General features: G+C 31.7%; 1 protein-coding gene across 1 annotated transcript in view; it reads left to right on the top strand.

Moving 5' to 3' along the window:
- LOC132757273 (uncharacterized) overlaps positions 1 to 22,227 on the top strand; it is a 167,263-nt gene that overhangs the window by 57,150 nt on the left and 87,886 nt on the right. Inside the window, exons 59-93 of the mRNA XM_060748524.1 lie at positions 229 to 481; positions 834 to 994; positions 1,265 to 1,426; positions 2,144 to 2,353; positions 2,626 to 2,668; positions 3,111 to 3,274; positions 3,530 to 3,700; positions 4,057 to 4,266; positions 4,480 to 4,522; positions 5,186 to 5,346; positions 5,743 to 5,904; positions 6,231 to 6,440; positions 6,833 to 6,875; positions 8,428 to 8,585; positions 8,848 to 9,006; positions 9,344 to 9,596; positions 9,738 to 9,901; positions 10,084 to 10,239; positions 10,631 to 10,883; positions 12,143 to 12,297; positions 12,555 to 12,722; positions 12,972 to 13,221; positions 13,547 to 13,707; positions 14,643 to 14,801; positions 14,990 to 15,245; positions 15,554 to 15,717; positions 16,139 to 16,303; positions 16,625 to 16,877; positions 17,226 to 17,392; positions 17,658 to 17,828; positions 18,482 to 18,740; positions 19,960 to 20,123; positions 20,487 to 20,651; positions 20,814 to 21,066; positions 21,535 to 21,698. Of these exons, the coding sequence (XP_060604507.1) occupies positions 229 to 481; positions 834 to 994; positions 1,265 to 1,426; positions 2,144 to 2,353; positions 2,626 to 2,668; positions 3,111 to 3,274; positions 3,530 to 3,700; positions 4,057 to 4,266; positions 4,480 to 4,522; positions 5,186 to 5,346; positions 5,743 to 5,904; positions 6,231 to 6,440; positions 6,833 to 6,875; positions 8,428 to 8,585; positions 8,848 to 9,006; positions 9,344 to 9,596; positions 9,738 to 9,901; positions 10,084 to 10,239; positions 10,631 to 10,883; positions 12,143 to 12,297; positions 12,555 to 12,722; positions 12,972 to 13,221; positions 13,547 to 13,707; positions 14,643 to 14,801; positions 14,990 to 15,245; positions 15,554 to 15,717; positions 16,139 to 16,303; positions 16,625 to 16,877; positions 17,226 to 17,392; positions 17,658 to 17,828; positions 18,482 to 18,740; positions 19,960 to 20,123; positions 20,487 to 20,651; positions 20,814 to 21,066; positions 21,535 to 21,698 (6,210 nt within the window). The remainder of the gene's footprint in view (positions 1 to 228; positions 482 to 833; positions 995 to 1,264; positions 1,427 to 2,143; positions 2,354 to 2,625; positions 2,669 to 3,110; positions 3,275 to 3,529; positions 3,701 to 4,056; positions 4,267 to 4,479; positions 4,523 to 5,185; positions 5,347 to 5,742; positions 5,905 to 6,230; positions 6,441 to 6,832; positions 6,876 to 8,427; positions 8,586 to 8,847; positions 9,007 to 9,343; positions 9,597 to 9,737; positions 9,902 to 10,083; positions 10,240 to 10,630; positions 10,884 to 12,142; positions 12,298 to 12,554; positions 12,723 to 12,971; positions 13,222 to 13,546; positions 13,708 to 14,642; positions 14,802 to 14,989; positions 15,246 to 15,553; positions 15,718 to 16,138; positions 16,304 to 16,624; positions 16,878 to 17,225; positions 17,393 to 17,657; positions 17,829 to 18,481; positions 18,741 to 19,959; positions 20,124 to 20,486; positions 20,652 to 20,813; positions 21,067 to 21,534; positions 21,699 to 22,227) is intronic.

Consider the following 22,227-nt stretch of genomic DNA (forward strand, 5'->3'; position numbering starts at 1 on the left):
TGTTATTTTCAGCGGTTGTTAGCTGTAACATTTTGGTAAATGCATATATATTATTATAAAATGCTTGTCAACATTAAGTTCTAAATAACCTGTACATTTTCTTATAAAATCTTGCCATACTTTGTTGTTTGCACGTTGTCATTTAAAGATCATGTGAAAAGGGCTTACTTTGGTATAAAACCCAAAAATATTTTTATACTTATGAGTTGAATATAATTCCCTTTTCAGAATGCAGCAAGCTCGATATTGATCTGCAATTGCCTGATATGATGACGTGCTCTATACCGACACATTGTACAGCTATAGAATGTTGTGTCAGTATTCCACTGATTGGAAGATCTGTGAGCGTCGTTGTAGACCTAGATGCTTGTGCATATCAATTGTCAATTACAATTGAAAAATTTAAAAGCAATATACGGCTGTTCGACTATGAATGGGGAACTTGGCAAAGAATCAACATAAAAGACGTTTTTATACTGGAGTAAATACATTATTGTCATAATAAGTTTATTTATGGATGGTATGATAGTTAGCATAGACGGTGATCAGATCATGATGTATTACAAATAAAGTTAATATTATCATGTTATGCATCGCATAAATTTCAGACGTCCTTGTAGACAGATATAATATTTAGATAGTCTAACTTGCATAAAACATCTGAAGCAAAAGATAAACATATAAGACGTTTTACGGATACGTTGATATTTGATTTAGTTTATATGCTTTGAATAAACCAGCGGTTGTCAGATGCTAACATTAATTTCTTTTTAGATTCATATTTTCCCGATTACATCTTAAACGAATATTATATAATTATATCATATTTACAGATACATGATCGATGATCTGAAATCAAGCAAACAGTTTGTAACATCTGTACGTATGCTTGCTTGCTTCGACAGTGACAAATGCATTTTGGATGTACCTATCGTTGACAATTTGTTGCTTCCAAAACCGTTATGTAATTTCAATGGGACATTTAAACTTCCGGGTAAGAAAAAATAATGAATCGTTTACTTTTTTCATTCTGAAATGTATGTAAATAACTTCTGTTGAAGATGTCGCTGAAATAAGAGCTTTAAGAGAATTTGTTTTAGTACCAATTTTCAAACTTGAAATTTCCTAAGATTGTAAAGACTGTTCGCTCCTGAACATTATTTATACAATCTGCAACTTATGTGTTATGCTTGTTATTCATATACGATATTCACTTTCTGTTTAACTTAATCACCTTTATTGGCTTTCAATACATACTAAACAGATTTTACACTGGACAAGTGGATAAATGACAACGCAAAAAATCTAAGAGATGGACTGACAGGCATACTGAGATCTAAATTGTTCGAGGAGCTGGGTATAACTCCGTATCTTATGGACAATGAGTGCAATGCTGGAAATTCTGCTGAATCTGGATGGACATCTGGTATAATTGAAATTTTGATTATGTTAAAAATTTCAAATGGTATGTTTGAAAAAATTGTTGTCCAAAATTCACTACAACTTGAGTCAGTGATATTGTGCAGCTACAAAATAACAAAAAATTCTTGCAAAATATGTGAATATTTTTAAGTTTAGATATTGTAAACCAACGAAAGGGCTTCATAAAATAGCTTTGTTGGACTTTTAATTTTACTTTCCCAATTAGCGAGGAGCATAATATGCTCGTTTATTTTGTATGTTTTTGAAAATTAAAGTTTTCATTTATTTTTATCTTTTTTTTTTGGTTGGGTAGCACCAACTCAGTAGAGGTCATTTGGTGTCTTTCCTGATTAACTGTTGGAGGAAGACCTCAGGTGTCCCCCCATGCATCATTTCAGGGACAAACGGGAACCTGAGTAGATCCACCAACATCCGAAAGCTAGCTGGATAGCTTCCTCACATGAAAGAATCCAAAGTCCCTGTCAGAATTAGAATCATTAGCGGCGTGGAGCAAGTGGTTTTAAGTCAACGACCTTAACCACTCTGCCACGGACGCCCCATGTTAGTTTAAGTTTTCAATTTGGCTCATGATTTGTAAGTTCGTTTGTCGTTATAAGTTTTACAGCTACACTATAAAGGTAGATACATGTATTTAGAAATGTGTTGACCAGTTAATAAACTTTAATTACTTCTTTCATAATTTATTACAATTATTTTTTAGAATGTCCTCTGAAAGGCTCACTACCAACACTTCCAGATAACATGAACTGCCATCTTGTTAAACATTGCACAGGCTTTTCCTGTTGTGTGAATGTTCCTTTGCTGCAAAGATCATTTTCGTTTTACTTTGACATGGATAGCTGCAACTTTGCCCTTAGAGCTGGAATAGAGAAACTAGAATATAATCAGTCACTTATAAACTATGAATTTGGTATCTCATTTCTTCATAATCCTCTCGAATTAATTAATTCAGTATAGATTCTTGTAATTCACATGTACAAACATGGAGACGATTAATGGGGCAACAGTTTAAGATATATGCTCCAGAGTCATTTATAATATATGTTAAACATTGTTAATTTACAACATTATTGAATGAATTATGATATAATTGGTTTAAAAATAATCATTTTCCTTGTCTGCTATATAACATACTCCATAATGGGTGTTTCAATACAAAAACATTTGTGTATCTATCTACAGGAAAAATAAACAAGGTTGATCTATTTGGAATCATTCAATTCAGGTTTGTTTATATCTCTTTTTCACATATGAAAAGATGATGTTCGTTTTGCACTAACTAACTTTGACAGGAGTTCAGTCAAACATAGATCTCTTATTTTTGTAAAGTAACAAAAGAAAATAAATTGATCAATTCAGTTCATTGTTGTATTGAAGGTTTTGCCTGTAAAGCACGCTGGATATACAGGATGGAAGTGTCATGCTTTATTTGGAAAAATCTACTGAATACTGTTTATTAAACAACATCGGGACCGCATTTGTCTGCAAGCCCTCTGACATTTAGTGTCAAAACCACATTTACATTTTTACGTTATCTGATTTAATCACTTAATTGTAACATTTTTAGGATCGCCTACACGAAAGTAGCTTTTTTCTTTCTTTATGTTGAAATCATTTACAAAGATACGCAATCCTTATAAAAACACCTGAAATAATATTAATTTCAGCTACACGATTGTAGACAACGAGGATTTGTCAGTCTTCAAATTATCAGCAGATGTTAGTGTGTGCTTGGATTCAAACGGTCCTTGTAACCCCGTGATACCATTCCTTGATACATTTTCAGTTCCAAAACCACTTTGCAACTGGGACATGGAATTTAAACTTCCAGGTAATCATTTACATCACAACGGCCTATTTGACATTCGAACAATTTCCTTTAAACTTTTATAACCTTTATAACCTTTGTTTTATAAATGTCTTACAAGAACATATTTCAATACCATAACACTTTAGTAATTTAGCAATAAATAAAAAGTTAATCTTTGTAAAAAATTTTTTTTACAAATTTATAATCTTCCAAAAATATGGTATGGTGTTAAAAGTAGGTCGATTAGGTTAATCAATATCTTTTTTTTGTGTCCAGACTTCAAAATCGATGATTGGATAAAAGACAATGGACTATCGCCATCTTCCGTACAGGGAGCAGTCCTTGCAAAGCTTTTAGATTCGCTTGGTATATCAAAGTATCTTACCAAAAACGGTTGTAGCCATGATGAATATCCTTACAAAGATAGTGTTGATGGCTGGACTAAAGGTAACTCCGAGTTGTTTATTTAGACAAATTCATGCACTATTTTTAGTGATATAATATCAATGATTTAAGTAAGCACATATGATTCATGAAATAAAGCCTTTATATGTGGCGAATTATAGTGAAAATCAATGAGATGAACCATGATGCCTTTCAGTGGAAAGGATAACAAACAGCTAAATATGTAAATATCAAAATATACTAATAGGTCTTAAAAAGTCATAAGTCATTAATTCAATTTTGTTAATAAAATAAACCGAAAGTAGGTTATTTTTGTTCTGAAAACTAATCAATCTATGAATTATTCTGGCGTTTTAAAAAGGAGAACTACAAATATTAGATAATAAAACCTTTTTCAGACTGCCCTTTGGAAATGACATTACCTGCGCTTCCAGAACAAATTCGATGTGATGTACCCAGTTACTGTACAGCAGTTGAGTGTTGTCTCCACATTGATATACTGAAAAGGGGATTAAGTACAGTACTGTCGTTGGACGCTTGCTCAAATAGACTTGTTATTGGCATTGAAAATCTGAAATTGAATGTCACGCTTTTGAATTACATATGGGGTATGCTTTATATTAGCATTATATCTTTAGATATTGCAGCTGATACCACTTATATACATTAACTTATTTTCTCTGAGTTTATACCTAATTAAATAAACAATTTAATTTTATAAACAAATGGATAAGCAATGATTTAACTGTATCAATGTTAAAAGATTTGTAATTTCTATTTTGTTCTCTTAAAAGACACAATTTCGTTCTTGATTTTTGCAGGTTCTCCAGAAGTTTTGTCATTAATGGGTGTAGTTCGAATCACGTAAATATGATTTTTATTACATGCTTCTCGGTGGTTTATAGAAATATATCAGTGAAATAAAAACTGATAATTTTACTGTCACGTCACGTTGTATAATTATTTGGCGCCCTTTTCATTTAGTACAAAGTTAAAATGTTTTTTACGTTTTTTTTTGCATATAATAAAAAGAAAATTTGTTTAGTTTAATGTAAGATTGAAATATTTTTCACCTCGGGAACACCAAAAGTTCACATTTCACTCGTGGCTGCGCCACTCGTGAAATTTACCTTTTGGTGCTCACTCGGTGAAATATATTCCGAACTTACACTGAACTAAACAAATATCCTCTATATAATAACACTTGGTGCATCTATTATCAAATTATTTCGATATGAATATTTTAAGCATTTAAGCATATTTAACTGATTTTAATATCAAGGGCTCATTTAAACCAAGTTTCAATGCTGAACAATCCAGTTTTGTTTAAAGTATGCAGTCTTTGTATATTTATGTACCTACATTCATATACATTGGAGTTATTATTAATAGGTAAACTATCAAGAAGACGATTTTAAACAAAATGTTTTTATTTTAATTCATATTTCGTTTAAGAAATATTCATTAAAAATATTATGTTGATCAATGCATTATTATACATTTCTCCATCATAAATAACCCTTACAGATACACCATCCACAACTATGAGGAAAGTAGACAATATGGTGTGGACTTGAATCTAGAAGTCTGTCTAAATAATGATAAATGCGACTTTAAAATAACGCTACTGAACAATGCAACGTTAACAAAACCATTATGCAAGTGGGACTCTGGGTTCATGATACCAGGTATTGTTAATAACAGCGTATTAATTCAAACACATTTTACAAAACATATCTGTACATTTTTTGCATCATATTATGTTCATAGTGTTTTAGATAAATCCATGTAAATACTATAAGTTTGGAACAAAATAAATAACATTTCCATTCATATACAATTGAAAGTAATGGACAGTTATACATTGCTCAAAAGAATTAGGTCGAAGGAAAAAAACAGTACGGCTTTTTGTTTTTTTGTTTTTTTATATCTTGATATTAATGTTAACTGATACATTTCAATGATTGTTTACAAAAAAGTTATCAATAATGCTAGTTGTCTATCATTTTATATAAATATCTCAAAGCTGCTTAAATCCTTATTTTAACTATCACAAAAATCTTGTTTCTGTTTAATTTCATAAGATTTCTCCCTTGAACAATGGCTTCATGAGAACAGCATACCAGACATTACGAATGCAATAGATAAACTAATGAAAGAAACTGGTTTAGAACAGTTTTTGAATGCTGAACAGTGTGATAGGACTGGGTTGCCGTATTCTCCTTCCGTGAACAACTGGCGATCAGGTTAGATATTTACTCACAACTGTTTAGCGTATAAAACTATTTTGTTATTGAATAAGGTTGAAAAGTTTTTAAATGTCACAGAAACATACAGTATAAAGCGTTTCAAACAGATGATAAATACCTTGTATACATTTTCCGAGTGAAATTCAATGTGCGAGGCAAATTTAGTTCGGAATAAAAACAAATTTAATTGTCAAATCAATTGTCAAATCACACAACCGTTTGTCTTTTAAAACTTATTATTTAGGTTAACTAAAAGGTACTATGCAAAAAATTAAAATATTTTCATTTCTAAACTTAGCATTTACAAATTGAATGTCTTTCAGATTGTCACACAGAACTACAGCTTCCCAGCCTACCATCGACAATGTCTTGCTATATCTCTGACATGTGTACAGATGTCAAGTGTTGTGTTGATGTTAGTCTCATTAAGAGATCATTTGAGATATCTATTAAACTTGACACATGTCGTTATCAACTTGAAGTGGAAATTGATAGGTTGAAGATAAATGTTGCACTCGTTGATTATAAATTTGGTAAGAGTTGTCCTGTGATTTCAATTTGTTTCAATTTTAAAAGTAATGGTTGTTGGTTAATGTTATCTTTATTCAGCAGAAATTTAGAAATTTAGGTTAATCTGTATTTATCAATAGTAAGTGTTAAAAGTAACCGTTATTTAGATTTAGACGAAAGATTCTTACTAATAAAATTCGTAAGTAAAACTGTGTGTTTCAAACAGGATATATTTGTAAAATTGACAATGTGCATTCTATACGACCTACAAAGCTTAGGGAAAAGCATATATAATTCATTATGTAAATAATCAGCTTGTATATATCTATTAGTTTTTGTTACATTACAACTTTTCTTGATTCTAACGCCGATATTTTCACAGAAATATAACAAATTAAAATGCCTTGTATTACAGGAGAAGAGAGTAAAGTCTATTTACTTGGTGTTGTAAGATTGAGGTAAAACATTTAATTTGTTCTAATGATTTTAACATAAAACTGTCAAAACCTAGATATTAAAAATATGGATTTATTTGCTCTTTGGGAAAAAAGCTTCATGTTATAAGTTTAAAATGAGTTTGAATTCCGGATGTGAAAAACACAATAACTAACATGCACATCATGTTTGATCGTTATTAACCCCCCGCACAATAAAGTTGTAAGGGGGTATACTGGAATCAGCTCGTCCGACCAGTCGTCCGTACGTGTCTCTGTCCAACCGTCTGGCCATCCGGCGGGTTTTCCTTGTCCGCCCAATAACTTAAGATTCCTTTGACCCACAGTTTACATGTCTGGTATATAGATTAGTCATGAGTAATAGATGACCATTTTGATTTTGAGGTCACCAGGTCAAAGGTCAAGATCACAGGGGCCTTGACTAAAAAACTTCTCCGCCAAATTACATAAGAATCCGTTGGCCCAAAATCTTCATATTTGGTATGAAGGTTAGTCATGATTATTAGATGATCCGTATTAGATATTGAGGTCACAGGGTCAAAAGTCAAGGTCACATGGGCCTTGACTAAAAAAGCTTGTCTGCCAAAAAACTTAAAGATTCCTTAGACTCACAGTCTTTATATTTGGTATATAGATCGGTCATGATTAGAAGATGACCGCTATAGATTTTGAGGACACTGGGTCAAAGGTCAAGGTCACAGGGGCCTTGACTAAAAAACTTTTCCGCCCAAAAACATAAGAATCCTTTGACCAACAGTCTTCATAATTGGCATGAAGGTTGGTAATGTTCATGAGATGACACCTATAGATTTTGAAGTCACTGGGTCAAAGGTCACATTGGCCTTGACTAAAAAGCTTGTTCGCCCAATAACTTACGATTCTTTTAATCCACAGTCTTCCTATTTGGCATGGATGTTAGTCATGACCATTAGGTGACCCCCTTTTGATTTTGAAGTTTGGGTTAAATGTCAAGGTCACAGGGGCCTTTAGTTCAAAAAGTTTGTCCACCCAATAACTTAAGAATCCTTTAACCCCATGTCTTCTTGTTTGGTATTGAGGTTGGTTATGACTTGCAGATGACCTTTTTTGATTTTTAGGTGACTCCGGGCTTTTACTACAATAAGCTTGCCTGCTCAAATGGCTACGAATGCCTGTAAACAGTGTATTGATTTTGACATTTTCCCATTCGAAGCATTTTATTATGTTCTCATATATTCATCATAAAACATCCCCAGGCAAAGCCGCATGAATTTGGGGGTTTCAACTCATGTAGTGGCAGTTTCAGTTTTGAAGTCAATTGGTCAAAGGTAAAGGTCACTTTTATCTTTGCCACTAAAATATGTAGAATACATAACTTGGCAATGCACTGGCTTACTACTCTCAGATTTGGCAGGAAAGTTGTCCTTGAGCTCTTAATGACCACTGTTGGTTCTCACAAAGTGGTATGCGGGGGTATTCACGCCATGACAGTGGCAGTTCTAGTTTAATCACGAGCCTTAAATGACTTTTTGAAGGATAATTTGGTAATTGATTTCCCTTTCAATCATTTTTAAAGGTTCAGAATAGAAAAGATTAATGAAACATTCCGTATGAACGCCGGTGTTGATGTTTGCTTTGAACATTCAAAGCCATGTTTATTTTCTTCCGACGTATTAAAAGACGCCGTGGTACCAAATGTGTTTTGCTCACATGGAACAGGATTTCAGATACCAGGTTATTACTTACTTATTGCAATGTGAACTTTTATTAATACGCTTCTTATAACCAAAATGTTATCGGCATTTTACTCTTACTTAATTTAATTGCATTTCTCACACTTATATCTTGTTAAAATAAAGATATTTTACAAATAAGCAAAAATGTACGGGCATTGTTGCTTTATTATCTTTTTCTCTTTATGTAGAATGTAAACTGTTTTCTACTTCTTCCTTCATAGTTTGGAATGGAGAGTGAAATATTTAATTATCATTTGTAGGATTTTCCTTCGAAGCATGGTTAAAAGACAAAGGAATCCATTCTGTCAGTAATATTGGCGCAGATCTAACAAAAGATCTGTTCAATGCTTATGATCTCAATAAATATCTTCAGTCCCAACAATGTGACATCAGCGATAGCAAGTTTAATGCGATGGATGGTCAGTATTTTTAGAATACTTCATCAATAATCTAGACATACTTGAACTTCTATTGATTAATCTTGAAGGATGGATGACGTATTATGTTTATCTTATACCATTTGTCACGCACTGACATGCAAAACTATATGATCTTGCAGCATTAGTTAGTGTAAGACATTTCAATAATTTAAAAGAAGCACTGTTCTTTGAAACGAAATATCGAAAGCCTTTCACGTATTAAATGTCTGACGATTAAAAAAATTGTCTTTTGTATCAATTTTGAATATATGTTATTAAAGTCATACGCACTTATATGAAAAATACTAAAAGAATAAGAAATATCTTTATATTAAAGGAGGTTGTGCCCTCAACAAGAACATCCAAAAGCTGGATTGGTTATCATGTGCAATAACAGATAAATGCCTCGGTGTTGCTTGCTGTATGCATTCGGATATCCTGAAAAGGTCTTTTGAATTCGCATTCGAGATAGATGTTTGCAGATACGCTCTTGATCTCACAATTGAATCATACAAGTCATCATTGTTGCTGGATACATCAGAGTTTGGTTTTTGGAAAACATTTGAACTGCAAGGACTTTTGAAAATAAGGTAGTAATGTCCAATGTTTAAAGTAGAATGTAACAACCATATTTAAAATGAACCCATTAAAAAGTGATTACGTAAGAGAAATAATTGAAAGTTTAAAATAATAGCTGATATTCTAAATGATTCCAATTAAAAAAATTTCAGATATCGGATGTTTAATATGTTTGAGGACGGTTTACTGATGATTGATGCCAGCGTTAAATTGTGTCTTTCGGACAATGAGGATTGCATCCTTGACATACCCATTTTTGAGCGACAGGCAGTTCCTCAGCCTCTTTGTCAAAACGAACTTGGATTCAATATGAAAAGTAAGGAGGAATTTTTTTAAGAGTTTACTATATTCTAAAACTTCTATGCGACAAGTAAATATTTTTTTCCGCTATCGTTACCATTATGTAAAATAGATCCATGTATTTCCTGTCCAATACCGCTTTTAACAAATTGTGCCTGATGTAAGATTGTAGTATGGCTCTCTTTTATTTTGTTTAAGATTTTTCACTTTCTGGATGGCTTGAAGATAAAGGTTCTAGCGGTTTACAATCTGTTGTACCGAAAGATATGGTCAAAGACCTACTTACAGATATAGGAGTTGCGAAATACATACTTCGAGACAGTTGTTCTGTTTTATCACCTGCATGGAAATCTGGTATAACATATCTTCATTAAAATTGACATGAAGCTTTAAATGTTTTAATACGTGCAATGATTGTGAAGTTACTTGAAGTACTTAAGGCGAATGTGAAAGTGAAATATTATAAAGTCAGATGGTTGTTTATTATAAATGTTATTATTTAACCTACGAAACATCATTTAAATTAACATAAGAGCTATTGTGACATGTTGCTAGGAAGGGCAAATAACACGAAATTATTGATAATTCTGTTTAAATTTTAGATATATGATATTAGCGTACTTCTAAAAAAATAATTTCATGTTTAATTCTTTCTGAGTAAAACGTATTTAACTATGTACAACAAACAACAAATAATCAACAATATTGTACAACAATATGCCAACATATTTTTTTGTCATAACAGAATGTAGTTCCTTCAAAAGCGGAATAATGTTGCCAACTGGTATCTCCTGTATTTTGGACAAAGGTTGTAAAAGTTTGGATTGCTGCTTAGAATTGAGACAGTTACAAATGACATTGTCGTTTGGAATGAACCTTGATGTTTGTAGCATGAAATTCACAGCTAACATAGAGGAGATGACTGTGCAAAAATCTCTGTTTGACCTTTCCTTCAATACAGAACAATCAATGGACTTGTTTGGCATTTTTAAAATGACGTAAGTTAGTTAGGCGCTTCATTGATAAGCATTTGAAAACCTCTAATTGACCATGAAATTGAACATATATGTACATTGTAAAATAAAAGCATTTTAATAAATAAACGTTATGCTGTGTTTTAAAATTTGAAATTGATGTATATGTTGTTTTTAGTCGGCTAACAGTAACCGGAGAGGAGTTTAGGTTTACCCTCCGTCCGTCCGTCCGTGTGTCCGTCAGTCCGTCCGCTCCGTCCACAAACTTGATCCCGTGATAACGCAGAAAGTACTGAAAATAATTCTATGAAACTTGATTAATAGATAGATGGCATTCTGGAAATTGTGCACGTTTTTTCATTCTTTCCTTTCTTTCAATGTTGAATACTTTGGTTGCTATGGTTAAAATAGATTGAAAATGTGGCAAATTTAACACAAAAACTAGATTTTCTCCTCCTTAAACTTTGAATCTTTCTTATTTATTATTTAACTCTCCTTTTTCTTAATGGATTTCTTTCAAATTAAAAAATATACATTCATTATCAACACCTACATAATATGTAATTAGATTTATAAGTCTAGTACATGGGTTTCCACGATTTTTTTCATTTTTAACTTGAATTCTGTTTGAAAATTGTTATTTTTTCCTTTTTTCTTCTTTGTGACTATGAATGGTATCATCTTTCAACTTAAGATATTTGTTCTTTGTTATACTTACATCATGTATTACAATGTTCATAAGTCTAGCATATTTTATTGAAGAGTTATCTCCTCTTAAGTTTAAGAATTTTGCATTAAAAATGTAATATACTTCTAACAACCAGGGATGTTTAAAGATTTACCCTCAGAGTGTCTCTAAGTCTGTCTGTCTGTCCATTCTAAAAACTGTTTCCTGAGATCACTTTTAAAGAACTTGGAACTTTTCCAACAAATTTACTTAAAATAGAGAAAAGATGAAACGTAAATTATACATATTCATCCAGATTCAATTGAATCCTTTGATTATCTTTTGTATAAACGTAACTTTCTTACTAGACAGGGGAACTTAACACATTACTATGATAAAGACAAACTAAGAACTCAAAAGATTTAAGATCAATTATGTCATTCATACAATTGGATTATTGAATGACCAATGTCCCTTCAGAATGTTGCTGGAATCTAACAATTGGGGAACTTATGTATTGCTTGCAATACTATGATAATTGTTTTTATCATAGATTGGATAGTTTTAGATATGATACTAGAAATTTAGATAATACACAATACTTTCCGTTAAATAGGTATAAGATTGTTGACTTACAAGGAGCAGGAATCTTTTCCATCGGACTTAAATACAGTGTGTGTTTAGATTCAGACAACTGTCAAAACGAAACGCTTTTGTTTGATAATTTACAAATACAGAAGTCAGTTTGTGAGTTGAACCACAAGTTAACATGTAAGTCAAAATGATTACTATTAATGTGATTCGTTTGAAAGGATCATAGACTGGTTATACGTTTAGTTATTGTACTAAATATCCAATAGATAGTCAAATTTGCCAATGAGGAAGTAAAATATCATGATAATTAATATAAGTTAAAGTTGAAAATTTAAAAGCATCTTATAGCAAATGTTTTACTTTAATTTGAATTTGCTTATATATTATTAAAATTGTTGTTTACATTGTTATTAAATGATTATTTTCTTTCTTAGACCCATCATTGACTGAGTTCTTCAGATATATGGACTTTGATGAATCAAACGTACTACAGAAGGATTTGATTCCAATATTTTTACATAAAACGGGGCTTTCAAACTTCGTCGGAGATGACACGTGTTCAATAACAACTCCGAGACGCTCGCACTCAAAAACTGTTACCGGTAGTTACTTAAATGATTCAAAAGGATAATTAAAATCATTCAAACATGACACATAGAATAATACAAGTAATGAGTTTTAAAGGCTGTTTTATATCAGCAGTAACAATCATCACGATTGGAACCGTCCGATCTTACCAATTGGGCTAGAATTTGTATTACGTAGCTCAGATTTTATTTGATTCACCACATGCGTTGTCATTTAACGAAACAAAACTGACTGATAATCTTGCTGTTTCTTTATATTTTCAGAATGTGCAAATAGTGATCTGCCTATACTGAATGGTATTCTCAGTTGTTCGTTTAGCAATAACTGCAGCATGGTTAACTGTTGCTTCGACGCGCCGTTTATTCAAAGGACTCTTTCTGTCGGGTTTCATATAGATACATGTGGAAGAAAATTGACATTAAACATCGAAAAATTGACTTTCGTTTTAGAATTAAGTGAAATGACATATGGGAAAGAACAATTATTTGATTTGGCGGGGATAGTCAAACTAAGGTACACCAGTTTATACATATTAAATGAATGTTTCGGCATAGTCGTTTACTTAATAGGTTTTAAAAGCTCTTAAGAGCTTGTCTTACATAAATGTTTAAAACATTATACTTATTGACTTTACAAAGATGCACAGTGCGAGCAGTTTAGAACCACATTCCAATGTGATCAATTTCATTGTTTATATGTTTTTGAATGACAATTTAATTTATAATCATCAATAGATTTGCAAACAATGTTATAAAGTTTTGCTTTTATTTTATTTCCCATGGTATTTGCTAATTTCTTTTCTTTAATTTTATGTTTAACCGAAATCGGACTTTTTTAGTATGAAGATAGATTATATCACAGTGAATAATTTGATTGTAATGGATATGGGCGTAAAGATATGTTGGGACAAAGACAGTTGTATTCTGGACACAACTATAATGAATAGAACAGAGATATCAACGCCTCTTTGCAATTTTGATCAAGGATTCATTGTTAAAGGTGAGAGATTGTTGATATATTTATTATGATGTTGTTGTTTTTTATGATGATGATTATGATGATGATGAATGAAAAACTATTCAATTTTGAGATAAAAGAAGGAAAGCAATAAATTAATATGTTATTAATGATCGTCGAATCTTAAAGATTTTATCGTTGAATCAGATACATAATATTTAGTAAAACGACTCAATTTTCAAGATGTAAAGCTTACAAGTGCAGTGACGTTGAGTATACACACTTGATATTATCTATTGTTAATAATAAATGGCACATTAATATTTTTTTTAATTGATTTGCATGTTAAGACTAGACGTGCTTTTTCGTTTCATCCTTTATATTTTGCAATATTATTTTCTATAAGCTTTTCATTATTGCATTTTACCCCATAAACGAAGTTTAGGGGGTAAATAAGAGTAAGCTTGTCGGTCAGTCGGTTCATCGGTCGGTCGGTCAACATTATGGTTTCTTTTCGATAACTAGAGTTTGGAATTAGGTATTGTAATCAAACTTGGTATATGGAATCTTATGTGGAAACCCCGGTTTGTATAGCATTTTGACCCCTTGGGTCAAGGTCACCGTTATTAAAAGTAGAGAACTGGTTTCCGGACAATAACTAGAGTTAGAATTGAGATATTGTAATCAAACTTGGTGTATGGCAAGCTTATATAAAGGCCCCGTTGGTATTGCAGTTAATTGAAATATTTTTTTTACACAATTGATAGTTCATTTACTAAAGGTTGAGTTCAAATTTTTCTTCAGACCACTTATCTTTCAAAAGTCAAAGTTGCTTATTAATCACCCTCAGTGATAGCTCTAGTTATCCTTAATATGTTTCCGACTATAATTGTACGTGTAGCAGTCATTGCAGCAGTGCATTTGAATACTTTCATCAGCGTTTTGATTCTAAGAATTATTCGATTTTTCTTTCTTAGACTTTTCCGTTGAAAAGTGGAAGCTGGAACACGATTTAGGACCAACTGAAGTCGTTGAAGGGTTATTGTCTGATCAGCTTTTTGAACATTTGAAAATCGCTCAGTATCTGTCTCCAAGGTGCAACATCGTTTATACACCTAATATCTCAAAGGCAGCAGGTACAAACGAATTTTTCTTTTAATTATGAGCATTGTAGCATAATACCTATTTTGCTATTTTTTATGTTTACCGAAACAATAATTATGACCTTTATCAAAAGTAATTCTGGAAATTTTAGTAAATTAAACGCAATATGTTTTATATGTATGGCATGGTTTGAATTATAAATTGATTCTTTCCATTTTAGAGTGTTCTCAGAAATTGCCACATTGGTTTGAAAACAACGATGATCTTGTATGTGGATTCTATGACTCGTGTACTAACATCAAATGTTGTCTAAATTCAAAACCTCTTGGACGATCTTTCACAATCAACGTAGAAATTAAGTCTTGTGAATTCAAAATGGTCATTGCTATAGAAAAAGTCAAACAAGAGATATCGTTGATTAACTACAATTGGGGAACAAGCGAGACAGTCAGTTTGTTTGGAATTGTAACCCTTACGTAAGTGCAATCTTTCTATAAACAGTCATTTAGTCTAAAACATATTCTATAAAATTAAATCAGACTGACACATAAAAATATATTGTGTTTGCCTGTTATATTTATATATTTAATGAATTTTACTTCAAACTATCATTGAAATTCTGCTTGGAACTTACTATGTTAGCCATCAATCTACGTAAAACATTGGTCTTCTATGGCTTACAATAATACAAAATACAATGCTTCTTAACGAAAATCATAACAGAACAGCTATCAATAACATTATTTTGATATTTGAATCATGTTTTACTTTAAACACTAAGCAGGTATTCAATTTATGACGTATCAGACGAAAATGCACTAATAGTCAACATGCATCTATCTGTGTGTCCTGAACCAAAGTCTCCGTGTATATTTAACGAAATTATAATGGACTACCACAGAATAAAGAAAGATCCGTGCGACTTGAAACACGTTTCTATTGCACAAGGTTTAGTATAACATATTCTTAGAAATAATTTTATCTAGAACGATAAATACATACGGTACCATTAATATAATTAATTTTTGATTGAATTAGAGGCGTGTGTGAAAATTTTAATGCTAACCTTGTGTTACAAACAGTTTGATTTGTCACCATATTCCGATACAGCATTTAACAGTTCATAGCGCTACTATGTCTATATCACAATGTAAATACATTTTAATTATTACTGTAACAGTTTAAACTTTCATTAATGTGGCGATGAAGAAATTATGATATTACATGCAACAAAACATAAATGCTTCAACCTCATTTATATTTGAAAGGCTTTGTGCTAATGCTGCGTTAATGAAACAAAGTCACACTTCATTCTAATGATGAACTGACAAACTAGCACATTTGTAGCAATGTGTATTATGTTTTGCAGAGTTTAACTTTGATGAGTGGACGAAATTCAAGGACCTTGATTTAGGATCATTTTCAAATCATGGGACACAATATCTTATGCAAGAACTAGGAATTGATACAGTATTATACCAACAGATGTGCAATCTGTACGATAAAATATACGAATCAGATGAAGTAGAAGAAGGTAAAAAAATTAATGAAATTTTGCCTTATAATCTTTTAAGTTGAATTAAAGCATTTACAATATGTAAGTTTGATTTTATTTTAACCCTTTCAACATTTTGTCTTGGTTGACCAAAAAAAAAAGCATGCAATAAAGAAACCTTTACATAACTATTATAAAGAATATTATTTGGAAATAAAAAATTATAAAATAGTAAGTGTATGGTAAAATAAATAGACACCATATATTTTGTAACAAACTTTAAAATCCTTTCCTTTCGGCATATCTTTATTTTTAGCCTATTTATGTTGATAATGACATTAAATTTTTATTCTGTCATAGGATGTTCTCCAAAAGACATTTTTACCCCGTTGATGCCTACGGCTGCATGCAGATTTTCAGAAGAGTGTATGAATTTAGAATGTTGTTTGGATGTTCCTGACATAAACAGACATTTTAAAATCCAGTTTATATTCGATCCCTGTAACTTTAAATATTCCATCAACATTGAAAAGTTTTCTTTTGAAAACAAGTTAATTGACGTGGATATATCAGAGGAACAAACAATATCATTACGCGGCGTGTTGACAACGAGGTAAAAATGCCTGTATTTACTATTTATCATAATATAAAGTCATCATGTTTTGCACATTTATTATAGCCACCACACTTGTATTTTACGGACTATGTTTACTGTTTGTTGAATAAATATTTAAATTGAATCATTTTTTACTAGAAAAGCAAATACTAGAAATAGAAAAAAACTATAAAATGAAATTCATAAGAAACAATGTCGGATCCATAATGTTGTTTATCTGTTTTTTTTATTTCAACGAATATACCTGTTTGCATCAGTGCAACACTTTTATAAAGTAACTTTGATTTGAAATAGGAAGTCATTTGTTATAAATCCTTATCGTGACCTTAAATTCGTTTGTTGTAGATACCGTGTTGAAGATATGGCTGTAGATGGTCTTTACAAAGTTAATTTCGGAATAAAAGTTTGTTTGGACCGACACACGTGCCCATTGGATATTCAAATTTTAAACGATACATTAATCCCAAAGCCAAACTGCTTTATGAAAGTTAAACAGGGATACAAATTGAACGGTATTTGAACCCTATTAATAAATCATTATTTTTGGTTTTTATGAAGATTGTGTATCCAAATAGTTTGTGTATATCCGCGTTTTATAGGGAATGTAAATAAATGACAATAACTATGATAATTAAAATGATAACAATAATAAAAATGAAAGCAGTATTCTACATGTGCAGATGTGTAAAATAATTGATCAATACACATTGAAAAAGTCTTCCTATTTGTTGTGCTCATAATGTCAAAGTTGATTGTGAACTATACCATCTTTTTCAGACTTCTCTTTACAAAAGTGGATCAGCAACTTAAACTCTAATGTATCAGTATCACCTCTTCCAAAGGACATTGCTTCAATTTTGACAAGTGAATTAGGCATTTCCCGATTTTTGAAAACAAATACCTGTGCTAAAGGAGTCCATCCTTACCAACATCAAGGCTGGACTTTGGGTAAAAATTATATATAAAAATATAACACTGATATTTAAGACACTTGATTTGAGAAAATAAGTTGTCATTAATTGGTTTTGATGCCACGTTTTACAACATTTTTATTATAATGCAAATACGTCATTTCCAAATAATGTTATAGTGTTTTGGTATCTACGTTGAACATAAAACAAATTGAAATTTGTTTGGGTTCCCTGTTTATTTGAAAAATATTATGTGGTAATAGATAATCATATATGCTATTGATACAGTAGAACTGTTTTAGCTTTGTAAGGCTGCAGGCATTTTTTCTATTGTATTTATTTTGAACATAATAATTTGCATAAAAACCTATTTCAATGAAGAACGAATTATTCATATACGTACTTTATAGTTGATTCATTATTTCTTAAGACATGTGACTTCGTTGATTTTCTTAACAATTGCTGTTGTTATTTTTTTTATTTTATTGGATTTTTTTTTCTTAACAAAAAACATTAAATTCCATACAATTGAGCTGATGACGACATTTTTATAAAAGCCGTAAAACATTTAGTCTGGACATGTGTGCTATTATGCATAGCACTATACATCGACTGAGCTTTACCCAGACGTTCATCATTGGATTAAACTGTTAAAAAATAGCAATTGTTTTGCAATGGATCTTTTTACAGGAGATTGTCCTTTGAATGTTTCCATACCGGATCATGAGCTGAAAGAAGTTTCATGTGCGGTTACCGGATCATGTACCTCACTCACATGTTGTATACCCATTCCAATAATAGATAGTAACGTGGAAATTCATGTAGATATAGATCCTTGCACACAAATGATGAGCCTAGGTGTTGAACGTCTCAACTACTCACTCAGTCTAATAGATTATGAATTTGGCAGAAAAGAATACGTTTGGCTTTCAGGAGTCTTTCGGCTATCGTAAGTTGCGCGAGTATTATACTTACACTAAGTATCTAAACAATCTTTCTAAAACATATTTAAAAGGGTGCTTTTATTTGATTTTTCTTTGCCATTTGTTTAATAATACAAACAGTGTATGCCAGTCAGTCGAACTTTTTTGACATGCCAAAACTAGATTCCGTGATATTTTAGTTTTCTGTCAAAATCTCGGTTCTAAACCAGAAAAGTGAAAATGCAGCGAATACTAGTTCGAATATGGGTCTTCTCGGGTCAAAAACTAGGTCACAGGAGCTTAAAATAGGAAATATAGTGGGTGCAGTTTTGAACCAAATATCCTAGAAATTGATAAGGAATGTTGTTTTGATGATTTCTGGATCAAGTTCGAATATGATATATCTCGGGTCAAAAACTAGGTCACAGGAGCTAAAAATAAAAAAATATTGTTAACATTCTAGTGGCTGCAGTTTTAATCCAAATATTCTTGAAATTGATCAGGAAGGTTGTTCTGATGATTTCTTGGTCACGTTTGAATATGGGTCATCTCTGGTCAAAAACTAGGTCACAGGAGCTAAAAATAGAAACTTTTTGTTAACACTCTAGTGACTCCAATTTTGATCCAAATATTCTGGAAATTGATCAGGAAGGTTGTTTTGAAGATTTCTGAATCAAGTTTGAATATGGGTCATCTCAGGTAATAAAACTAGATCAAAGGAGCAAAAAATAGAAAAATCATGTTAACACACTAGCGGCTGCAGTTTTTATCCAAATATTCTGGAAATTGATTAGGAAGATTGTTCTTATGATTTCTAGGTCAAGTTCGAATATGTGTCATTTCCGGTCAAAACTAGGTCAAAAGAGCTAAAAAATAGAAAAATCTTGTTAACACTCTTGTGGCTACAGAATTGATCCAAATATCCCGGAAATTGGTCTGCAAGTTTGTATGATGATTTCTAGGTCAAGTCCGAATATAGGTCACCTGGGATCAAAAAAACTAGGTCACACTGCCCAAATATTGAAAAACCTTGTTGAAACACCAGAGGTTACATTTTTGACTCATTTGTCATCAAACTTAGTCTGGATGCTTGTCTAAGTAATTGCTCGGATGAGTTTGATTGGTCAGGTGAGCAATCTAGGGCCATCTTTGCCTTCTTGTTTAAAGATATTTCTTGTTTGAGATGTTTTTCAATAAGTTTTAATCGGCGAGCGTTATTATTTCTCAATTACTGGAATGTTTCAGGTTCACTGTACATGATATTACAAGTAAACACGAATTTCTTGTGTCTCTAACATTTGAAGAATGCTGGGAATCCGCTGGCACCTGTTCTAAACAGATGAAATTATTGGAAAATCAACTACTCCCAAAAAAGATCTGTAACTTTAGTACAGGCTACAATATTCCAGGTACTACTGGCTGTCATTCTATGTTTTGTATCAGTTATTATCAAGTACTTACAATAAATTTATTAAGTCGCAGATAAATGTGATTGTTTTACCAGTATGTCTTTGTTTCTTTCTGTTTACATCTGTAGCCATTACCGATGCTAAATTTATTATAATATTTTATCCCAATAACATGAAAAATTACATTCACTGATGTAATAAAATTGTATTTTGTAATAAGAAAATAATATGTAGTTTTGCTTGATATGTGATGTAACAATTATATCATAAAATCTGATAATCATATTAATGAACTTATACATATTTAATCATCCCTTTAAAAACACTTAACAATTTTACTGATACTTATTTTTTCTATTTTAGACTTTTCCCTTACTACATGGCTATCCGGGCATGGACTTAACGCACATGAAAGTCTTAAGCTACATATACGAAATGATCTCCTTGCTGATTTAGGACTTGGTGCTTACCTTAATGAACATGAATGCTCATTAAAGCAAGCATTGAATTCAGACGGATGGCTCAATGGTAAGTAAAAAAAACAACCATTTCTTAAAAAAAGTATAATCTGTCGCACTTGGTTAAAACTTCGTAAGATTTTTTGCTAAAAGAACGACTTGTGATTACAATATTGACATAAAGGAGTGTTTTAAGTGTTTTCTACTGGACTATGTTTTATTTATTTTGCAGAATGTCCAAAATCTACACAGCTGCCCTCGCTACAAAGTGGCATACAATGCTCGCTTCATGGTCATTGTACGTCAGTCAGTTGCTGTGTATCTATGGATCAGATAGGATATTTCCTCCAAGTCGGCCTCGATATAGACCCATGCTTGCATACCCTTACAATACAAATTGAACGCCTCAAAAGAGAAATCCCCTTATTAGAATATTCGTATGGAACAACTGAAGAATTTTGGTTGTTTGGTATTGCACGGATAAGGTGACGTTTCTTAAGCATACTTTTTAAAACATTTAAACACTTATTACCTTTTTATGTTTGATAGATAATTTATTTTTATATTCAGAATACATGAGATTTTTATTTCAGGTAATTCGTTAAATCTTGTAATTCGTTGAACAATTTTATTGTATATATGTTCTGGTTTTAACACCAACTTTAACACTATTTTCGTCATTCCTTACCGTCTTCCTTGATAACTTACAAATAATTACCAATTTTTCTGCAAGTGAGTGATCGCCTACTAATTCCGAATGATTTCCAAATCAGCGGTTATAGTCAGATTAATGACATATTCGATGTTTTCCCTATTTAGCTTAGGTGGCTACATTGGAAGCAATAATTATTTTGATAATGGACCAGCTAACTGTAAACATTTCATAGTTTTACAATCTTTCCATCTAAAATAACAACACAAGTAAATACTACTCCCATTTTATCTTATAACAGGTATCAAGTATACGATTTACAAGAAGAAAGAAAATACCAAGTGTCTGCGGAAATAAGCATTTGCACTGAATCTCATTTACCATGCAAAGTTTATAAGGTTTTTGATAATACTAAGCTGCACCAAACTCTTTGCGATTGGGAACTAGTAACGAAGCCTTTTGAAGGTACGCCTTTAACTGTATCGTTGTAATTCTATTATACATCATGAAGAATGAAGCGATTTATACAAGAAGCAAATTATACTTATTCTCTTATAACATGATACCATATATAATTTACACACACAGTTAAAAGTTCACCGAAATTAAACGCCTTTAAAATGGCCACAAATGTTTAATGGATAATTAAATCTCTTTCACCAAGTACATTCTATTTTTGTGTCACCTTTACATCACTTCTCCGTTGTCTGCCCGTCCGTCTGTCTGTCTGTTTGTTTGTTTGTCTTTCCGTCTGTCTGTCCGTCACAAAACTTGTCCTGACTGCTTTTCAAACAAAACTGGTGCAATTTCATCCGAACTTTACAGTAATTATCAGTGCCAAGTTTAGTTGGTTATATCGTCATCATTTTCCGATTCAATTATTTTGTCAGAACTATATCCCTTTAATAATGCTTAAAGTTTGTCCGGACTACTTCTCATACCACGAAAGTAATTTCAATGAAACTTTACAGGATTGATCTGTAGCACAAGAACT

Source organism: Ruditapes philippinarum, unplaced genomic scaffold (genome assembly GCF_026571515.1).
Source record: "Ruditapes philippinarum isolate M1 unplaced genomic scaffold, ASM2657151v2 ctg770_1_1_1_1, whole genome shotgun sequence".
Taxonomy (NCBI): domain Eukaryota; kingdom Metazoa; phylum Mollusca; class Bivalvia; order Venerida; family Veneridae; genus Ruditapes; species Ruditapes philippinarum.